Below are 20,514 nucleotides of genomic sequence, written 5' to 3' on the forward strand. Positions count from 1 at the left end.
CATGACCTCAGGACTCCGGAACTCAATTCCTCTACCAATAAATCCCAGTACACCATATGCCTTCTTCACAGCACTATTCACCTGGGTGGCAACTTTCAGAGATCTGTGTACATGGACACCAAGATCCCTCTACTCATCCACACTACCAAGTAGCCTACCATTAGCCCAGTAATCCATCTTCTTGTTACTCCTACCAAAGTGAATGACTTCACACTTAGCTACATTGAATTCCACTTGCCACCTTTCTGCCCAGCTCTGCAACTTATCTATATCCCGCTGTAACCTGCCACATCCTTCTTCGCTGTCCACAATTCCACCGACTTTTGTGTCATCCACAAACTTGCTCACCCAGCTTTCAAGCCCCTCCTCTAGGTCATTTATAAAAATGACAAACAGCAACGGTCCCAAAACAGATCCTTGTGGAACACCGCTAGTGAGTGCACTCCAAGATGAACCTATAACATCAACTACTACCCTCTGTCTCCTTCCAGCCAGCCAATTCCTAATCCAAACCTCTAATGCACCCTCAATGCCATACCTCCGTAGTTTTTGCATTAGCCTGCCATGGGGTACCTTATCGAACGCTTTGCTAAAATCCATATACAACACATCTACAACACATCTACTGCTTTACCCTCGTCCACTTCCTTGGTCACCTTCTCAAAGAACTCAATAAGGTTTGTGAGGCATGACCTGCCCTTCACAAAACCATGCTGACTATCCTTGATCACATTATTCCTATCCAGATGTTCATAAATCCTATCCCTTACAATTCTCTCTAAGACTTTGCCCACAACAGAAGTGAGACTCACTGGCCTATAGTTACTAGGGCTATCCCTACTCCCCTTCTTGAACAAGGGGACCACATTCGCTATCCTCCAGTCTTCTGGCACTATTCCCGTAGACAATGACGACATAAAAATCAAGGCCAATGGCTCCGCTATCTCCTCCCTAGCTTCCCAGAGGATCCTAGGATAAATGCCATCAGGCCCAGGGGACTTATCTATTTTCATCCTTTCCAGTATTCCCCAGACCTCTTCCCTACATACCTCAAGGCCATCCATTCTAATCACTTGTGACTCAATATTCACATCAACAACAGTGTCCTGTTCCTGAGTGAATACTGACGAAAAGTATTGATTTAGTGTCTCTCCAATCTCCTCCGCCTCCACACACAACTTCCCACTACTATCCTTGACTGGACCGATACCTACCCTAGCCATCCTTTTATTCCTGACATACCGATAGAAAGCCTTTGGGTTTTCCCTAATCCTACCAACTAAGGACTTTTCATGTCCCCTTCTCGCTGCTCTTAGCTCTCTTTAGATCCTTCCTGGCTCCCTTATAACTCTCAATCGCCCCAACTGAACCTTCACGCCTCATCTTTACATAGGCCGCCCTCTTCCCTTTTACAAGGGATTCCAATTCCTTATTAAACCACGGCTCCCTCACAAGACCCTTTACTCCCTGCCTGACTGGTACATACTTATCAAGGACACCTATTAGCTGTTCCTTGAACAATCTCCACATATCATTTGTGTTCTTCCCTTGAAGCCTATTTTTCCAGTCCACGCACCCTAAGTCATGCCTCACCGCATCATAATTTCCCTGCCCCCAGCTATAACTCTTGCCCTGCAGTGCACACTTATCCCTCTCCATCACTAGAGCAAAAGTCACCAAGTGGCACAGTGGTTAGCACTGCTGCCTCACAGCGCCAGGGACCTGGGTTCAATTCCCGCCTCAGGCGACTGACTGTGTGGAGTTTGCACGTTCTCCCCGTGTCTGCGTGGGTTTCCTCCGGGTGCTCCGGTTTCCTCCCACAGTCCAAAGATGTGCAGGTCAGGTGAATTGGCCATGCTAAATTGCCCGTAGTGTTAGGTAAGGGGTATATGTGGGGTATGGGTGGGTTGTCGCTTCGGGCGGGTCGGTGTGGATTTGTTGGGCCGAAGGGCCTGTTTCCACACTGTAAGTAATCTAAAAATCTAATCTTGTGGTCACTGTCCCGGAAGTGCTCACCTACCTCCAAGTCTAACACCTGGCCTGGTTCATTACCTAGAACCAAATCCAGTATAGCCTCACCTCTTGTTGGCCTGTCTACATACTGTGTCAGGAAACCCTCCTGCACACATTGGGCAAACACCGACTCATCTAATGAACTCGAGCTATAGCTGTCCCTGTCAATATCTGGAAAGTTAAAGTCCCCCATAACAACCACCCTACTACTTTCACTCTTCTCCTGAATCATCCTCGCAATACTTTCCTCTACTTCTCTCGGACTATTAGAAGGCCTGTAGAAAACTCCTAACAGGGTGACCTCACCTTTCCTATTTCTAACCTCAGCCCAAACTACCTCAGATGGCAAGTCTTCCTCCATCGTCCTTTCCACCACTGTAATACTACCCTTGACAAGCAATGCCACACCTCCCCCTCTTTTACCCCCATCTCTGACCCTACTAAAACATTTAAACCCTGGAACCTGCAACAGCCATTCCTGTCCCTGTTCTACCCACGTCTCTGTAATGGCCACAACATCGAAGTCCCAGGTACCAACCCACGCTGCAAGTTCACTTACCTTATTTCTTATACTTCTGGCATTGAAGTATATACACTTCAAGCCCACCTTCCTGTTTACAGGCACCCCCCTTCGAGATTGATGCCATGTTCCTAACCTCCCAACACTCAAGGTCCTGTACCCTAAAGCTACAGTCCAGGTTCCCATCCCCCTGCAGAGTTAGTTTAAACCCTCCCAAAGAGCACTAGCAAACCTCCCCCCAAGGATACTGGTGCCCCTCAGGTTCAGGTGTAGACCATCCTGTTTATATAGAGGTCCCACCTTCCCCAGAAAGAACCCCAGTTGTCCAGATACCGGAATCCCTCCCTCCTGCACCATCCCTGTAGCCACGCATTTAACTGCTCTCTCTCCCTATTCCTCGACTCTCTATCACATGGCACGGGTAACAAACCAGAGACAACTCTGTTCGTTCTAGCTCTGAGCTTCCAACCTAGCTCCCTGAAAGCCTGCCTAACATCCTCACCCCTCTTCCTACCTATGTCGTTGGTGCCAACATGGACCACGATCTGGGGCTGCTCTCCCTCCCCCTTAAGGACCCGGAAAGCACGATCAGAGACATCACGTACCCTTGCACCTGGGAGGCAACATACCAATCGTGAGTCTCTGTCACCCCTGCAAAACCGCCTATCTGTGCCCCTCACTATTGAGTCCCCAATAACTATCGCTCTACCTTTCTCCACCCTTCCCTTCTGAGCAACAGGGACAGGCTCCGTGCCAGAGGCCTGAACCCCATTGCTTACCCCGGTAAGTCATCCCCCCCACAAGTATCCAAAACGGTATACTTGTTCTTGAGGGGAATGACCGCAGGGGGTCCCTGCACTGGCTGCTTCCTCCCACTCCCCCTCACTGTCACCCATCTCTCTATAACTTTTGGAGTAACTACTTCCCTAAAGCTCTGATCTATGACCACCTCTGCCTCCCGAATGATCCGCAGTTCATCCAACTCCAGCTCCAGTTCCCTAACACGGTCTTGGAGGAGCTGGAGATGGGTGCACTTCTTGCAGGGACGCTAATGGCTTCCCTCACCTCATACATGTTGCAAGAGGAACATTGCACTGCCTTCGCTGCCATCCTTGTAAAAGGTAAACTTTAAAAAACTAGATCTAAAGAAACAAACAAGCAAAATGCAGCACTTACCTGCTTACCACAACAGGTCTTATTATTAGGTTAGAGGAGGAGGGCGGGTGGGAGGCTCTACCCCTGTAGTGCCTCAGGTTCCTCGCCTGCGCGCTTTTATAAGACAAAAAAACCTTCCCAGGTAAGCTAGCGCGACACCAGCTTCCGGGTCTGCTAGGCGCTTAAAAAAAACTTTAAATTTTAGCCGTTAAAAAAACAATAACTGAACTATACCACGATTTAAAAAAAAACACCACCAGACAGCCATTACCTGCTCCGCCGAGAGAGTAAGAAGGTAGGGCTGAGGAGGGATAGCGGAGGGAACTTGTTCAAGGAGTCTGAGCAGATAGGAGAAGCCCTGAATGAGTATTTTACTTCAGTTTTCTCTAATGAAAGGGTCCTTGTTGTGAATGAGAACTTTGAGGAGCTGGAATACAGGCTTGACCAGATCAAGATTGATGAAGTTGATGTGCTCAAAATTTTGGAAAACATTAAGATTGATAAGTCCTCCGGGCCAGACCAGATTCAAAGTAGGCTGCACTTGGAAGCAAGAAAGGAGGTTGCTAAGCCGCGGGCGAAGACCTTTGCCTGCTCTCTCTCCATGGGAGTGGTACTGGAGGACTGGAAGGAGGTGAATGTTGTTCCTCTTTTCAAGAAGGGAAATAGGGAAATCCCTGGCAATTACGGACCTGTCAGTCTTACGTCTGTGGTCAGCAAGGTTTTGGAAAGAATTCTGAGGGATAGGATCTATGACTATTTGGCAAAGCAGTGTGATTAAAGGCAGTCAAGCATGGCTTTATGAGGGGCAGGTCATGCCTCGCAAATTTTATTGAGTTCTTTGAGGTGACAAGACAGGTCGACAAAGGTCGAGCAGAGGATGTGGTGTATACGGACTTGAGCAAGGCATATGATAAGGATCCTTCCTGAAGAAGGGCTTATACCCGAAACGTCGAATCTCCTGTTCCTTGGATGCTGCCTGACCTGCTGCACTTTTCCAGCAACACATTTTCAGTTCTGATCTCCAGCATCTGTAGTCCTCACTTTCTCCATATGATAAGGATCCCCATGGTAGGCTTATTCATAAAGTCAGGAAGTATGGGATACAGGGAGATTTGGCTATCTGGATTCGGAATTGGTTGGCTGACAGAAGGCAGAAAGTGGTTATAGATGGAAAGTGTTCTGCCTGGAGGTCAGTGGTGAGTGGGGTCCCGCAGGACTCTGTTCTTGGGCCCCTGCTCTTCGTAGTTTTTATAAATGACTTGGACGAGGAGATTGAAGGGTGGGTCAGTAAATTTGCTGATGGCACAAAGGTTGGAGGTGTCGTTGATAGTATCAAGGGCTATTGCAGGCTGCAGCGCGACATAGACAGGATGCAGAGCTAGGCTGAGAAATGGCAGATAGAGTTCAACCTGGATAAATGTGAAGTGATGCATTGGAAGGTCGAACTCGAATGCTGAATATAGGATTAAAAACAGGATTCTTGGCAGTGTGGAGGAACAGAAGGATCTGGGTGTACAAGTACATAGATCCCTCAAAGTTGCCACCCAAGTGGATAGGGTTGTTAAGAAAGCATTTGGTGTTTTGGTTTTCATTAACAGGGGTATCGAGTTTAAGAGCCACGAGGTTTTGCTACAGCTCTACAAGTCCCTGGTGAGACTACACTTGGAATATTGTGTCCAGTTCTGGTTGCCCTATTATAGGAAAGATACAGAGGCTTTGGAGAGGGTGCAAACAAAGTTGATCAGGATGCTGCCTGGAATGGAGGGCTTGCCTTATGTAGATAGGTTGAAAAAGCTCAGATTTTTCTCTCTGGAGAGAAGGAGGAAGAGAGGAGACCTGTTCGAGGTGTACAAAATAATGAGAGGAATAGATAGAGTCAATAGCCAGAGACTCTTCCCCAGGACAGGATTGACGGGTACGAGGGGTCACAGTTTTAAGATATTAGGAGATGTCAGAGGTAGGTTCTTTATGCAGAGAGTTGTGAATGCATGGAATGCATTGCCAGCGGTGATGGTGGAAGCAGAGTCATTAGGGACATTTAAGCTGGACATGCACATAGAGAACAGCGAGTTGAGGGGTGCGTAGGTTAAGTTATTTTATTTTACATTAGGAATAATCCTCGGTACAACATCATGGGCCAAAGGGCCTGTTCTGTGCAGTGCTTTTCTATGTTCTACATTCTATATAGATAAGGTCAACAATCAGAGGGTTTTTTCCAGGATGGAAGTGCCAATTACATGGGACACAGGTTCAAGGTTGGGGGGAGTGCAGGGAATTTAAGGCAGATGTGCAAGGGAAGCTTTTCACGCATAGAATGGTAGGAGCCTAGAACACACTGCCAGAGGCAATGGTAGAAGCAGGCACTTTGGCGACAGTTAAGAGACCTGGATAGTTACATGAATACAGAGGGAATATGGACCGAATAAGAGCACAGATTTGTTTTTTTAGTTTAATTTGGGCATGATGATCGGCACAGGCTTGCAGGGCCGAAGGGCCTGTTCTTGTGCTGTACGTCTCTTTTGTTCTTTTTAACCCCAAGAATTCTGCACCAGTTTTACATCTTGCTTATTCAAGATTCTTCCCGTTAGACTAGACATGAGACACTAGACCACATAAACCCCTAGAGGAGCCCACACAGTTAGAAGACATGGACAGCAGTAAACACAACACAGACAGACCATTTAAGACTGAGATGAAGAGAAATTTCTCCAGAGGGTCTTAGAGCCATACAGCACAGAAACAGACTCTTCAGTTCAACCAGTCCATGTCAAACATAATCCCACACTAAACTAGTCCCACCTGTCTGCTCCTAGTCCATATCCCTTCAAACCTTTCCTATTCACATATCTATCCAAATGTCTTTTAAATATTGTAATTTAAATTGTAATTGCATCCACCACATCCCCAGGAAGTTCAATCCAAATCCAAATTACCTTTTGTATAAAACATTTGCCTCTTACATCTTTTTAAAATCTCTCTCCTCTCACCTTAAAAATGTGCCTCCTAGTCTTGAAATTTCCAATCTTAGAGAAAAGACAACTACCATCACCCTCTATCTATACCTCTCATTATTTGAGAAACATCTGTCAGGTTGTCTGTCAACCTCCTACACTCCAGTGAAAAACGTGCTAGCCTATCCTCTGTGCCAGACAGCTGTGGAAGCTGTTTCATTCAACACTTCCAAGACAGAAATCTGTAGGTTTCAGGATACCAATGATAGCAGGGCATTTAGGAATATTACAGAAAAATGGTGCTGCATTAGACAATCAATTTGAAAAATGACCAAGGCCTGTTTCCTACAATCCTTGCTAGGCATAACCACTGCACTATGTTCGTTATCGCACCATAGTAATGACAGACTTTTTAAATTGCTAAACAAAAGCCACAGTTGCTGATACCTGTGCAATGATCACCCATCATCAAGCTGATTCCTTAAATACAGGCAGTTCGACAAATCCTGCAAGAAAATGCAAGCAGAGATAAGCAGACTGAGCAAGAAAGTACACATTAAAGACTAGCAGTCTCAATTATCTCAGACAAACTTGCACATTAGAGTGTTTTGTTTAATTCATTTGTGAGACATGGGCATCACTAATTTTCCATCCCTAATTTCCCTCGAAGTGATGGGGATGACCTAACTTCTCAAACCACTATAGTTCTCGTGGTACAGAGGAGTTTATGGATTTTGAATCAGCAATATATTTCCAAGTCAGGATAGCATGTGGCTTAGAGGTGAACATGCAAGTGGTGCTGTTTCCAAGCATTTGTTGCCCATGTCCTTTTAGGTGGTCAAGGTTGTGAGTTTAGAAGGTGTTACATAGGAACGAGAGTAGACCATTCAGTTCCTGAGCCTATTTCAACATTCAGTGTGGCCTGACACCATATACCTTCCTTTGGCCCACATCCTTTAATACCTTCTCAGATTTAAAATTAACAACAGATCTCGCATCAATTGGCATTTTTGGAAGAGTCCCAAACATCTACTACCCTTTGTGCGTAGAGGTGCTTCCTAATATCTCTCTCGAAAGGTCTGCCCCTAATTTTCAGATTATGCCCCTGGTTCTGGAATCCCCAAGTAGTGCAAATAGTTTATCCACCCTGTCTTGGAGTCTAACCAGGGTTTAGCATGACTTGAGTTCTTATACTCCTGAGACGTTCATTTGTGAGACGTGAGCATCAAAGCTTTCCTGATTCTTTTCTGCACCTGTTCATGACATTTTAAAGATCTATACACCTGAATCCCCTTGTCTGTTTTTGGACATCCAAAGAGATGTATTTAACTTTATAGCATCTAGAAAGTACTCTGATTTGCCCTCTTTTGGTCCAAAATGGATAACCTTACAATTGCTGACGTTGAAATGTATCTGCCACTGTTTTGCGCATTCACCTGGTCTATTGGTGTCCCTTTGCATACCATGCTATTTATATGTACTGTTTACACTACCTTTGTGCCATCAGCATCTTTGGATGTGTGACATCCTGTGCCATTACCCAAGTCATTCATAAATAATTGAGGCTCTAACACACATCCTTGATAGTCATCACTGGTCATCTCCTGCCTATTTGAGCACCTACCTCCCTACCTTTTATCTTAGCCTGCTTGGCACACTTCCCTCATTCCTGAAGAAGGGCTCATGCCCGAAATGTCGATTCTCCTGCTCGTTGGACGCTGCTTGACCTGCTCCGCTTTTCCAGCAACACGTTTTCAGCTATTTGAGTACCTACCCACTATCGCTCCATCCTATTGCTAGCTACTCAAACAATTTCCCAGCCATGTCAGTAATTTTCCCTCAATACTGTGGACATCTTCCTTGGTTAAGTCTCTTATTGGGACTTTGCCAAATACACTGGAAGTCCATATAGACAACATTCATAGCCAATGCCCTGTCCAAGACCCCAAAATATTCACTTATTCAAAATATTCAACGAGGTTTGTCAGGCATGACCTACCAGGCTGAATCAATTAATCAAAAAGTTAAAAAAAAATTAATCTCCCCAATTACCTGAAAATTTGAGACGTTCAGTTACCCGGTCCTTGACTCCAACAATTCCCCATAACTGATGTTAGGCTAACTGGTCTATAATTCTCTAATATTTTTCTTTCATTTCTCAAACAGCAGCGACAAATGTTGTCAAAAGAACTCAAGTGAGCTGCTTCAGTGCATTTTGTAGGTGGTTTACACCTCTGCTACTGAACATCGGTGAAGGGAGTGTATTATGAAGACAGTGGATGGGATGCCATTCAAGCAGTCTGCTTTGTCCTGGATGGTACAAGTTTATTTAGTCTTGTTGGAGCAGCATTCATCCAGGCAGGGGTGTGTGTGTGTGTGTGTGTGTGTTATTCGATCACACGGCCGATTTGTGAAGTTTTAAAATACTTTTTAAGTGCTTATGAATTGGTACCACAAGCGTTTAGACAGCAGTTCAGAAACACAAATAAGGAACCGGGTCAGACTTATGTTGAACTCCAAAGAATTAAACATAGCCATTTTAATCGATGAGTGCATGCTTTGAAAATAGATAGGACATTCAAGGCTCTAAGAGAGAGTATTCTGCTGGAGGAGTTGAAACAACATCAGAGATGGGAAGAATTCACGTGGAGGACAGAAAGTTCAGGAAGTGAGAAGGCAGCAGAATTGGCAGATGAGTACATGTTGGTGCATAAGCAAACTTCCGACCAGTATTTTGTCCTCTGAGGGACAGAAGTTGGGACAAGGGGAGATGCTACACTACTAAAACCAAAAGTAGAGAGCACTGGTAAAAATTTACCACAGGATAAAAAAAAGAAGCCCAAGAGGGTGGAAAGGAGGTGAAAGGCCTCAGGTGTTTCCAGTGTGTTAAAGTGGGACACGTAAAGTCACAGTGCTGGTCGTTAAAGAAAGGCACTGTGGGGAAAAGATGTGGTTAAAGAAGCTGAGCCAGTGGCATTAGTGAAGGAGACCCCAAGGAGATCCGAGGAGCTGCAGGAGAGTGCACAGCCTAGTCAGGGGGTTGGTATGGAGTTGTACTTCATCTCTACAAAGAATTCGCCTCAGTGGGTAAAGTTTACTCAAAGAACAGAGGGAGAAGGGCAAGAAGTTATAATTTTGAGATACAGGATATAACCAGTCGCTGATAGTAAGGGATGAGTGAATATGCACTCTTTTTGATCTGTTACCCGAGAGTGTGGCAATTTGTGAGATAGTTGACAGAAATTTAGCATTCTCTATGTAAGGTCAGGTTGGAGTGCCAACTCAAGACTGGGGAAGTTACAGTGGAAATTATTGACAGAGTGTCAGTTCTGGGAATTCAGTTTGTTCTTGGGAATGATTTAGCAAGATCCAAGGTGGGAATGATATCCCTTGTTGTGGAGAAGCCAGAGGAAGACCAAGAAACTGAGGAGTTAAAACAAAAATATCCTGGTATTTTCCCAGACTGTGTCATAACCAGATCCCACTATCATAAGTCATAGCGCGAAGCAAAAAGTAAAGAGAAAGATGAAGGAGTTGAGGTTCAGTTAGCAGACACCCTGTTTGATGTAATGGTGCAGGAAAAACCTGAACAGGCAGAGGGTCAGATAGAAGTGTTTAGTCCTGAAGGACTAAGAGACTTGCAACAGCAAGACAAGATGATAAAAGATTTATATGTGGATGCGTACTCCGAAAAGGAGGCAGAGAATATTCTGGAGGGATATTAACTGAAAGATAGAATTCTAAGGCGGAAATGGAGACCACAGCAGGTAGTGCAATGGCCCGAAGTGCACCAGATTGTGTTGCCAATAGCATACAGAAAGTATTACAGGTAGCACATGAACTACCTGTAGGAGGTCACCTAGGGTTATGAAAGACTCAAGCTATTTTTATTGGACTGGAAGGCACAAGGACGTGGTTGACCTTTACCATACCAAATGGTAGGAAAGCCACAGGCGGTAATAAAACCAACACCTCTGTTGCCAATTCCTGCATTTGAAGAACCTTTCACAAAGGTTATAATTGATTGTGTAGGTCTCGTCCTGAGAACTAAAAGTGGAAACCAGTACTTGTTAACTATGATGGATGTGTCTCCCAGATTTCCGGAGGCAATTCCATTACAGAGTATCAAGACAAAAAGGGTGGTAGAGGAGTTAGTAGCTTTCTTCACACGGTATGGGCTACCCAGAGAGACTCAGTCAGACCAAGGATCAAATTTTACTGCTAGGCTGTTTAAGGTGGTTATGGTTAGCTCAGGTATACAGTGCTTTAAGTCCAGTGCGTATCATCCTGAATCCCAGGGAACTTGAGAAAGGTGGCATCAGACTTTGAAGGCCATATTGAGAGCATACTGTCAGGATTACATGAATGACTGGGATAAAGGCAACCCATTCGTTTTGTTTGCCTTTAGAGATGCCCCAAACAAATCTACTCAGTTCACTCCCCTTGAGTTAATATTCAGGCATGAAGTGAGAGGCCCTTTGAAAAGGCCCAAGTCAGAGATCTCACACTTCGATTACGTAGCGGAGGTGAGGGAGCAACGAAATTGAGTAGTTGAGTTCGCTAAACAGCACCTAAACGGGGCACAGTGTAGAATGAAGCAGGTGGCAAATAAAAACGCGGAGATTCAGACATTTTCCCGAGAGGATGATGTGTAAGTATTGTTACCACGGATAGGAGATCCTCTCAAAGCCAGGTTTAGTGGTCCCTATCAAACTGAGAGAAGTTGAGTCAAGTGAACTATCTCATAAAGGTGCCAGATGGAAAAGGTTTCGGGTATGTCATGCGAATATGGTGAAACCGTATTATATGAGAGAGAAAGAGCTGAGAAACAGATGTTAGTTACTGCCCCGCAGAGTGAGGAATCGAATCCAGATGACGTGGATTTTGCTATGCCTCAGAATAGATTAAAAAAAGAAGTCCTTGAGGAGTGAGATAGCTTAGCAAGTTATCTGTCTCAGGGGTACAGAACGCAGTTGAAAGATTGTTAGTGCAATCTGTAAGAATCAGATGAGGAGGACTATTGCTCTTCTACATGAAGCAGACGTAGGGAATACTGCTTGGATAAAACAACACCCCTATTTGTTTAATCCTTTCAAAGCCAGACAGGTCCAAATGGAGGTGGAGGCCATGCTCGACGAGAACATAATTGAACCAAGCCAGAGTGAGTGGAGTTCACCAATCGTCTTAGTTCCCAAACTGGACTGGACTCAACGATTCTGCATGGATTCGCGGAAGGTCAACGCCGTTACAAAATCAGACTCATATCCAATTCCTAGATTGAAGGACTATATTGAGAAAGTCGGACAAGCCAGTTACATCACCAAGTTGGACTTAATGAGTGGTTACTGGCAGGTACCGTTATCAGAGACAGCGAAAGAAATTTTTGCATTTATAACCCCAAATGGATTATATCAGTTTAAAGTGATGCCCATTGGAATGAAGAATGCACTCGCGACATTCCAAAGACTCATGAAAAGAGTTGTGGCTGGGTTAACAAACTGTGCAGTCTATTTGGACAATGTAGTGATCTTTAGTAAGTCCTGGAAAGATCACATGGTACAGTTGGCAGAGATCTTTGAACAATGAGAAGCAGAACTGGTGATAAACTTAAATAAAATGCAATTCGCGAGAGCAGAGGTGATGTTCTTAGGGCATAACATCGGTTATGGAAGGTTGACACAAAGACGAAGGCCATCAAGGAACTTTCATGACCAACCTTGAAGAAAGAGGTACTTCAATTCTTAGGACAAAGTTTTGATGGACAGAATCATGCCAGGAGGCATTCAATCATTCAAAATCGATATAAAACACCAAACCAATTTTAGCGACACCAAACTTTTTGAAACCTTTTAAAGTCACCATTGATGCCAGTGACATTGGAGTTGGAGCTGTACTCCTACAGGAAGGTGAGGATGGGATTGACCTGCCAGTTGGTTACTTTTCGAAGAAGATCAACATCCACCAGAGGAAATACTCCACAACTGAAAAGGAATTATTGCATTTGGTACTGGCCTTACAGGACCAATATGTCAGAGACAGTTGTGTACACTGACCACAATCTACTTACATTCATGGAACAACTTAAAGACAAGAATATGAGACTATTTTGTTGGAGCCTTACATTATAGATTTTTAATTTAAAAATCATACATGTTGCAGATCGGAAGATTGCAATCACAGATGCATTATCATGGATTTAACTGATAAGGTTTAGATGAGATTTGTATTTATTTAAATGTTAATATACACACACAGGTATATTAAAAGAAGATTAAGGTGAACCTATATTCCCGGTCTCTGTATGTTAGGGTAATGTGTTTAAAAAGTAGAGAAAAAAAATGAAGCCATCTTTTCATTATAATGGTTAATTTTTTTAAGTGGGGAGGTGTTGTGAAGATGTGGGTATACTGTACATTTAAGAGAGTAAAAGTTAGCAGTGACAGCACTGAGTGTTCTCAATAAGATACAATGTAATGTGCTCCAGCTACTGGCTGCCTGGAAATGACAAAACTGATTCAAATTAGGCCAATCAGTTTAAATTACATCCTGAAAAATACCAAATTCCAATCAAGTTTGAATTGAGTATATGGACGATCTTAAAAGTCAATGATGCAATTCAATGCTTTGGGATATAAGACCGGGGAAAATTGAACAGTTGGGAGGAGATCTGCCAAACCAACAACATCTGCACACTGCCCAAAAAAAATAGTTCTCTTAAAAGGTAGCTTAATCGATGAGTAACCTGTGAAGCAGACTTCTCAAGAACAACAACACAGGAATTCAGAGAAAACTGAAAGCAGCCTGGTTTTGAGATGAGAAGTGTTGTTTTGTAAATCTTAATTGGGAGTTTTATCAAACTAGTATTATAGAAGGGAAGGTAAAAGATAGGCTAGAGGAAGGAGTTGTAAATAGTAGTCAGTTAATTATTTTCTGTTATACTTTAAGAAATAAAGTTGTTAATTCTTGCTTCAACTAGTTCTTGCCTGTCAAATTTTCACAGATTACTGCATGGGATATATCTTTTCTGAGTTGCTGGTTTTAAATTAAGCAGGAGAGCTTGCCTTGTGTCGTAACAATTTGTGGTGGCTTATCCGCAGGAGATGGGGGAGATGCTAAATTAGTATTTTGCATCAATATTTATTGTGGAGAAGGATATGGAAGACATAGAATGTAGGGAAATAGATGGTGACACCTCAAAAAGAAGTGGAGGTGCTGGAAGTCTTAAAACACAAAGGTGGATAAATCCTCAAAACCTGATCAAGTGTACTCTAGAACTCTGTGGGAAGCTAGAAAAGTGATTGCTGGGCCCCTTCCTGAGATATTTGTTTCATTAATAGTCACAGGTGAGGTGCCGGAAGACTGGAGGTTGGCTAATGTGGTCCCACTATTTAAAAAAGGTGGTAAGGAAAAGCCAGGGATAAACCAGTGAGCCTGACATCGGTGATAGACAAAATGTTGGAAGGAATCCTGAGGGACAGGATTTACATGTATTTGAAAAGGCAAGGCATTATTAGAGATAGTCAACATGGCTTTGTGCATGGGAAATCATGTCTCACAAACTTGATTGCGTTTTTCTTGAAGACGTAACAAAGAGGATTGATGAGGGCAAAGTTGTGGATGTGATCTATGTAGACTTCTGTAAGGCGTTTGACAAGGTTCCTCATGGTAGACTAGTTATCAAGGTTAGATCACACAGAATACTGGGAAAACTCCCATCGGACTCGAAAGTAGAAGACAGAGGGTGGTGGCAGAGAGTTCCCTTTCCGACTGGAGGCCTGTGACCAGTGGTGTGCCACAAGGATCCGTGCTGGGTCCACTGCTTTTCTTCATTTACAGAAATGATTTGAATCTGAAAATAAGTATAATTTCGCAAGTTTGCAGATGACACCAAAATTGGAGGTGGAGTGGACAGCGAAGGTGGTTATCTCGGAGGACAACAGATCTTGATCAGATGGGCCAGCAGTCTGAGGAGTGGCAGATGGAGTTTAATTTAGATAAATGTGAGGTGCTGCATTTTGGAAAGGTGAATCAGGACAAGAGTTATAACTTAAAAGGTAAGGCCCTGAGGAGTATTGTTGAACAAAGAGACCTTGGATGCAGGTTCATAGCTCCTTGAAAGTAGAGTTGCAGATAGATAGCATAGTGAAGGCAGCATTTCCTTTACTGGTCAGAGCAGAGAGTAGAAATTGGGAGGTCATGTTGGAGTTGTACAGGACATTGGTCAGGCCACCTTTGGAATATTGTGTGCAATTGGAAGGAATTGTGAAACTTGAAAGGGTTCAGAAAAGATTTACAAGAATGTTGGAGAATTTGAGCTAAGGGAGAGGATGAATAGGCAGCGGCTATTTTCTCTGAAGTGTCGAAGGCTGAGGGCATGGATAGGGTAAGTAGACAAGGTCTTTTTCTGGGGTGGGGAATCCCAGAACTAGAGGGCATAGGTTTCAGGTGAAGGGGGAAAGATATAAAAGGGACCCAAGGAGCAACGTTTTCACGCAGAAGGTGGTGTGTGTATGTTATAAGCTGGCAGAGGCTGGTACAATTACAACATTTAAAAGGCGATGGATAAATTCAAGAATTCTAAGGCTTGAGAGAAATATGAGATAAATTCTGGCAAATGGAACTAGATTAAGCCTTAAAGCACATTAAGATGGATGAATCCCCTGGGTGTAATCAAGTCCATCCCCAGATGTTGTGAAAAGCTAGGCAAGAAACTGCAGAGGCCCTTGCAGAGATTTTTGCTTCAGCTTTACCCATTGGTGAAGTTCCAGAAGAATGGAGGGTGGCTGATGTTGTTCCATTGTTTAAGAAAGGTAGCAAAGAAAGCAAGGAATCTGCAGGACAGTGAGCCTGATAGCAGATGGAGGCAAGTTGTGGGAGGGACAGGATCAACCAACGCTTAGATAGTCAAGGTCTGAATAGGGAAAGTCAGCATGGATGTGTGCGCAGGAAGTCATGTCTGATAATCCTTTAGTTATTTGAAGGGATAATCAACAGGGTAGATGAGGGTAGGGCAGTGGATGTTGTCGATATGGACTTTAGTAAAGTCTTTGACAAGGTCCCGCACAACAGGCTAATCATGAAGGTTAAGTTGTATGGGTTCCAGGGAGCCAGCTAATTGGCTCGATGATAGATTAGATTACTTACAGTGTGGAAACAGGCCCTTTGGCCCAACAAGTCCACACCGACCCGCCGAAGCGCAACCCACCCATACCCCTACATATACCCCTTACCTAACACTACGGGCAATTTAGCATGGCCAATTCACCTGCCCTGCACATCTTTGGGCTGTGGGAGGAAACCGGAGCACCCGGAGGAAACCCACGCAGACACGGGGAGAACGTGCAAACTCCACACAGTCAGTCGCCTGAGTCGGGAACTGAACCCGGGTCTCAGGCACTGTGAGGCAGCAGTGCTAACCACAGTGCCACCCACTAAGGACAGGTGATGGTTAAAGACTGTTTCTCAGACTAGATGCCTGTGACTAGTGTCACATGGGTCAGTGCTGGGAGTTTTGTTATTTGTTATTTCCATAAATGATCTGGATGTGAATGTACAAGGCATCATTAGTTAAATTTGCAGATGATAAAAAATTCAATAGTAAGGAAGGTTATCAAAAATTACAGAGGGGCTTGATCAGAAGGGGATGTGGGCTGAGGAGTAGCAAATCCAACTCAATACAAATAAGCATGAAGTGTTGCACTTAGGAAAGTCAAACCGAGGTAGAACTTCTACAGTAAATGGTAAGGTCCTGAGGAGAATTGTGCAACAGAGGGACCTACAAATACAAGCATATAGTTTGGTGAAAGCGGCGTCACAGGTATACAGGGTGGTGAAGACAGTTAGCCTGCTGGTCTTCATTGGTCAAGGCACTGAGTATAGGAGTTGGGTTGTCATGTTGCAGTTGTATAAGTCGTTGGCAAGGCTGCAATTGCAGTATTGTGTCCAGTTTTAGTCACCCTGTTATAGGAAAGACACAGTTAAACTGGAAAGAGTGCAAAGATGATTTACGAAAATGTTTCCAGGACCAGTAGGTCATGCTGTGAGACTAATTCAAGACATGAGGTAATAAAACTTGCATATAGGATGTCAGTTCATACAAAAAAGACATTGTAAGTCACAATAGAATGGAAAACATGAAAATGCTCATGTAATGCCCCTTAAGGTGACTAGCAGCAGTGTTCAGGACAGAAATACTGGAGAAATTATCAGGTGAGAGCATGATCAAAGACTTCCTAATGAGATGTGACATCGATAAATTCATCTTTCAGCAGTTTTAGGGAGAACTCAACTCCTTTCTACTGAGATTATTAACAAGCATCACAACTATCAATTGATTTTCTTCACACAGACGAGTTGCTGAGGGTTTTAGCTAACAATGTTTTGAGAATTCCATTTTAACTATAAAACTTTTAAAACTGTTACAGAATTATTCATTGCAAGTTTTGGAGTACAAATAAATTTTCCTTCTGATGATAACAGAAACTGTCCAGAACTGTTTCAGGATTTGGGCTCTCAAATTGTATTTTGCATTCAGTGCCTCTCAAGCTCATACACTTTTGTTGTTTTATTTTCCCAAACAAATTTCCTTTGGCAAGAAATCCTCTCTCAGGAATGTGGAGTAGTTAAGGTCAGTTTATTAGTTGATATTGCATGGAGTGGAACCGTACTCTCAAATCAAAATTCAACAGAAAGTGAGTACACATCAGCCCAAATACACATATGGAGAGGCACCTCTGCTTTCGTCTTGATTCCAACAATTCTGTTCAGCAAATGCTTGGCAGTAATTCCAACAGCAACTCCACAGGTATCCTAGAGTGAGGTGAAGCAGAGGTATTGTCACACGACTCATCATTCTAATCACACTCTGGGAATCCAGTTTCAAATCCCACAACAGAGGATTGAGGAATCTGAACAATCAGTCTTATCCAATCTAATGAGACCAGATTAATTGTTAACTAGTTATAAAAACCCATGGTGTTTCACAAATGTCCCTTTGGAAAAGAAATCTCACAACCTTACCTGGTCTGACCTACATGTGAGTCCAGACACACCACAAGGTTGATTCTGAGATGGCCTGGCACACCGCTCAGCTATCTCAAAGGAATGAAACCAGATTTCTGAGAAACGACAACAGCAAACACAGCCCTGCCAACCTTGCAACGTCTTCCTTACTAATATATGGGTATAAGAGCCAAAATTGGAAGACCTGTCTCTTAGACTAGTCAAGTCACAGCCTCTCAGTCTTACTGAAAGCCTGTTCATCTTCTACAAGGCACAAGTCAGGAGTGTAATGAAATATCGAGTGAGTGGACCTCCAACAACACTCAAGCTCAATACTATCTTGAAGAAAGTAGCCTGCAGCTTGATTAACATCACATCTAGAAACATTCACTCCTTCCACCACTGACACTAAGTATCAGCAGTGTGTCTCATGTACAAAATGCACTGTAAGATCTCACCAAGACTCCTCAGACAGTACCTGCCAAACCAGTGACCATTACCATCTAGAAGGGCAGCAGATACACAGGAACACCACTTGTAAGTTTCCCTCAAAGCACTCAACAAACTGACGTGGAAATATATCGTCTTACCTCAGTGTCACTGGATCAAAATCCTGAAACACTCTCTAACACTCTGGGTCTACCTACATCAAAGGGACAGCAGCAGTTCATGAAGGCAGCTCATCACCACCTTCTCAAGCACAATGAGGGATGTACAGTACATGCTAGCCTAACCAGCGACATCCTCGTCCCTTGAATTAAAAAATGACTATAACAAGACACTACAATTCAACAGTACCTCCAAGGTAAGGAGATGAGATATCAAAAAAAAGAATCAGCCAATACGTCCTTCTTTCTTAATGATCCCTGTCTGATCACTTCCCAGTGAGCCATGCTGGAGCTCATCTGTTGCAGAAACTCTCATCCGTGCCTTTCTTACCTCCAGACTCAACTATTCAAATGTTCTCCTGACCGATCTCTCATCTTCCACCCTCCACATTCTCTATTGCCATATCCTAACTTGCATCAAACCCCATTCACCAATTACCTCTGTGCGCACAAACCTACAATGGCTTCCCATTCCCCAATAATTACATTTAAATATCTCATCTTCATGATTAAATTCAGCATGGATTTGACACTCCTCCACTGTCAGCATTCCCTGTGGTTCACCAGTTCCAGCCACTTGCCCCTATACATTCACCATGTTGGCAGCCAGGACTGCAGCTTTGTGGACACCAAGTTCTGGAATTCTCCACTTCTATTTCTCTCCGCCCTTGCAACACAACTTAAAACTTGCTCCTATAACTGAGCTAGTCTTCCTCCATTCTAGGTGAGAATCCCATTTCCATTTGCTAAATGTCATCAATATTACATAAGCAACGAGAAACCTGACAACAGTTGATCAATACCTCCGGAGCGGTTATTCAAATAAGAATCTGAATATAGACAATATTTATCACAAAAAACATATCCACTCATTCACCGTGGGCAGCACGGTGGCACAGTGGTTAGCACTGCTGCCTCACAGCACCAGAGGCCCAGGTTCAGTTCCCACCTCAGGCAGCTGTCTGTGTGGAGTTTGCACATTCTCCCCGTGTCTGCGTGGGTTTCCTCCGGGTGCTCCGGTTTCCTCCCACAGTCCAAAGATGTGCAGGTCAGGTGAACTGGCCATGGGAAATTGCACGTAGTGTTAGGTGAAGGCGTAAATGTAGAGGAATGGGTCTGGGTGGGTTGCTCTTCAGAGGGTCAGTGTGGACTTGTTTCTACACTGTAAGTAATCTAATCTAATCATTCATCGGTTTGGTTACTGTGGAGAAATTGTCTGCTGTGCTCCTTCGCGTAAAGCTAATGACGGCACTGCAAATCTTTTGCATCTTGAAATGCCATTAAAAGATTACATTTTTATAAATTAAATGATAAAATTATTAAAAATACATGTATAAAATTCACAGAACTTCTGTCTATCCCAACAGTACTGTAATATAGGAAGTTAAATCTGGTTTTATTTATTATCTCAGAACCGTCACCAAGATTTTAGGATCACAATTCACTGTAAAATGAAATATGAAAAGACTTTCGATGCCAAGCTATACAAGACAATGGATCTAAGTGCTGGAAAATGGGATTAGGATAGTTAGGTGGGCTTTTTTTAAACTCGATGGGCTGAACAGCTTTATTCTGTGCTGTTGACCTCTCCCACTCTATTGCCTGTGATTTAAAAACATGTAGTTCCACAAAAAGTGCAGCAGGACTGGAGCTGGTTGAAACGTAATTTCCAGTGGGTTGGAACAAAGATACAATTGGGTTAGGCAATAAATATAGACATGGAATCATTTTCCTAAGTACTTCGTGATGACAAATGAGGTTTGGAACTTTTCTCCACGTATAGGGATAATTTTGACACACCAACTGCAAATTGCGTTTGGTAAGCTTGCGGATTCCCTTACAATCATGAGATCCATGGAAAGGAACAAGAATGCATTTTGACATTTGAGTCACTGTAGCAAAGTCTTTGAAATGTTGCTGGCCTATCTGGTTTAATTGTCTTACATGGAGTTAGAATGGGAATACTGAGATCCTGCTTCCCCTTTCAGAAACTCAAAAGCAACAAATTTTAAACATCATTCAAATCAGATTTCAGTTCATTTTATTTCAGTCAAAATCACGGGGGTTCAGACAGTCATAGAGATGCACAGCTCAGAAACAAACCCTTCAGTCCACACTGATTAGATATCCTAAATGAATCTGGTCCCATTTGCCAGCATTGGCCCATATCCCCCCAAACCCTTACCATTCATATACCCATCCAGATGCCTTTTGAATGTTGGAATTGTACCAACCTCCACAGTTCCTCTGGCAGCTCATTCCATAC

The 20,514-nt window shown here is 43.5% G+C and overlaps 1 protein-coding gene across 12 annotated transcripts in view; it reads right to left on the reverse strand.

Moving 5' to 3' along the window:
• Positions 1-20,514, reverse strand: part of exd3 (exonuclease 3'-5' domain containing 3) — a 390,852-nt gene that overhangs the window by 344,298 nt on the left and 26,040 nt on the right. For 4 of the 12 annotated variants that reach the window (XM_060841203.1, XM_060841210.1, XM_060841207.1 and 1 more), the window contains exon 3: positions 7,087-7,145. The exons of 4 other annotated variants lie outside the window; for them this stretch is intronic. In XM_060841203.1, the coding sequence (XP_060697186.1) occupies positions 7,087-7,108 (22 nt within the window). In that variant the 5' untranslated portion in view covers positions 7,109-7,145. Of the gene's footprint in view, positions 1-7,086; positions 7,146-17,370; positions 17,449-20,514 lie in introns of those variants that run through there. 4 more of the 12 variants (XM_060841204.1, XM_060841205.1, XM_060841208.1 and 1 more) reach the window with 2 other exon arrangements.

This window comes from Hemiscyllium ocellatum, chromosome 21, assembly GCF_020745735.1.
Source record: "Hemiscyllium ocellatum isolate sHemOce1 chromosome 21, sHemOce1.pat.X.cur, whole genome shotgun sequence".
In the NCBI taxonomy this organism is placed as follows: Eukaryota; Metazoa; Chordata; class Chondrichthyes; order Orectolobiformes; family Hemiscylliidae; genus Hemiscyllium; species Hemiscyllium ocellatum.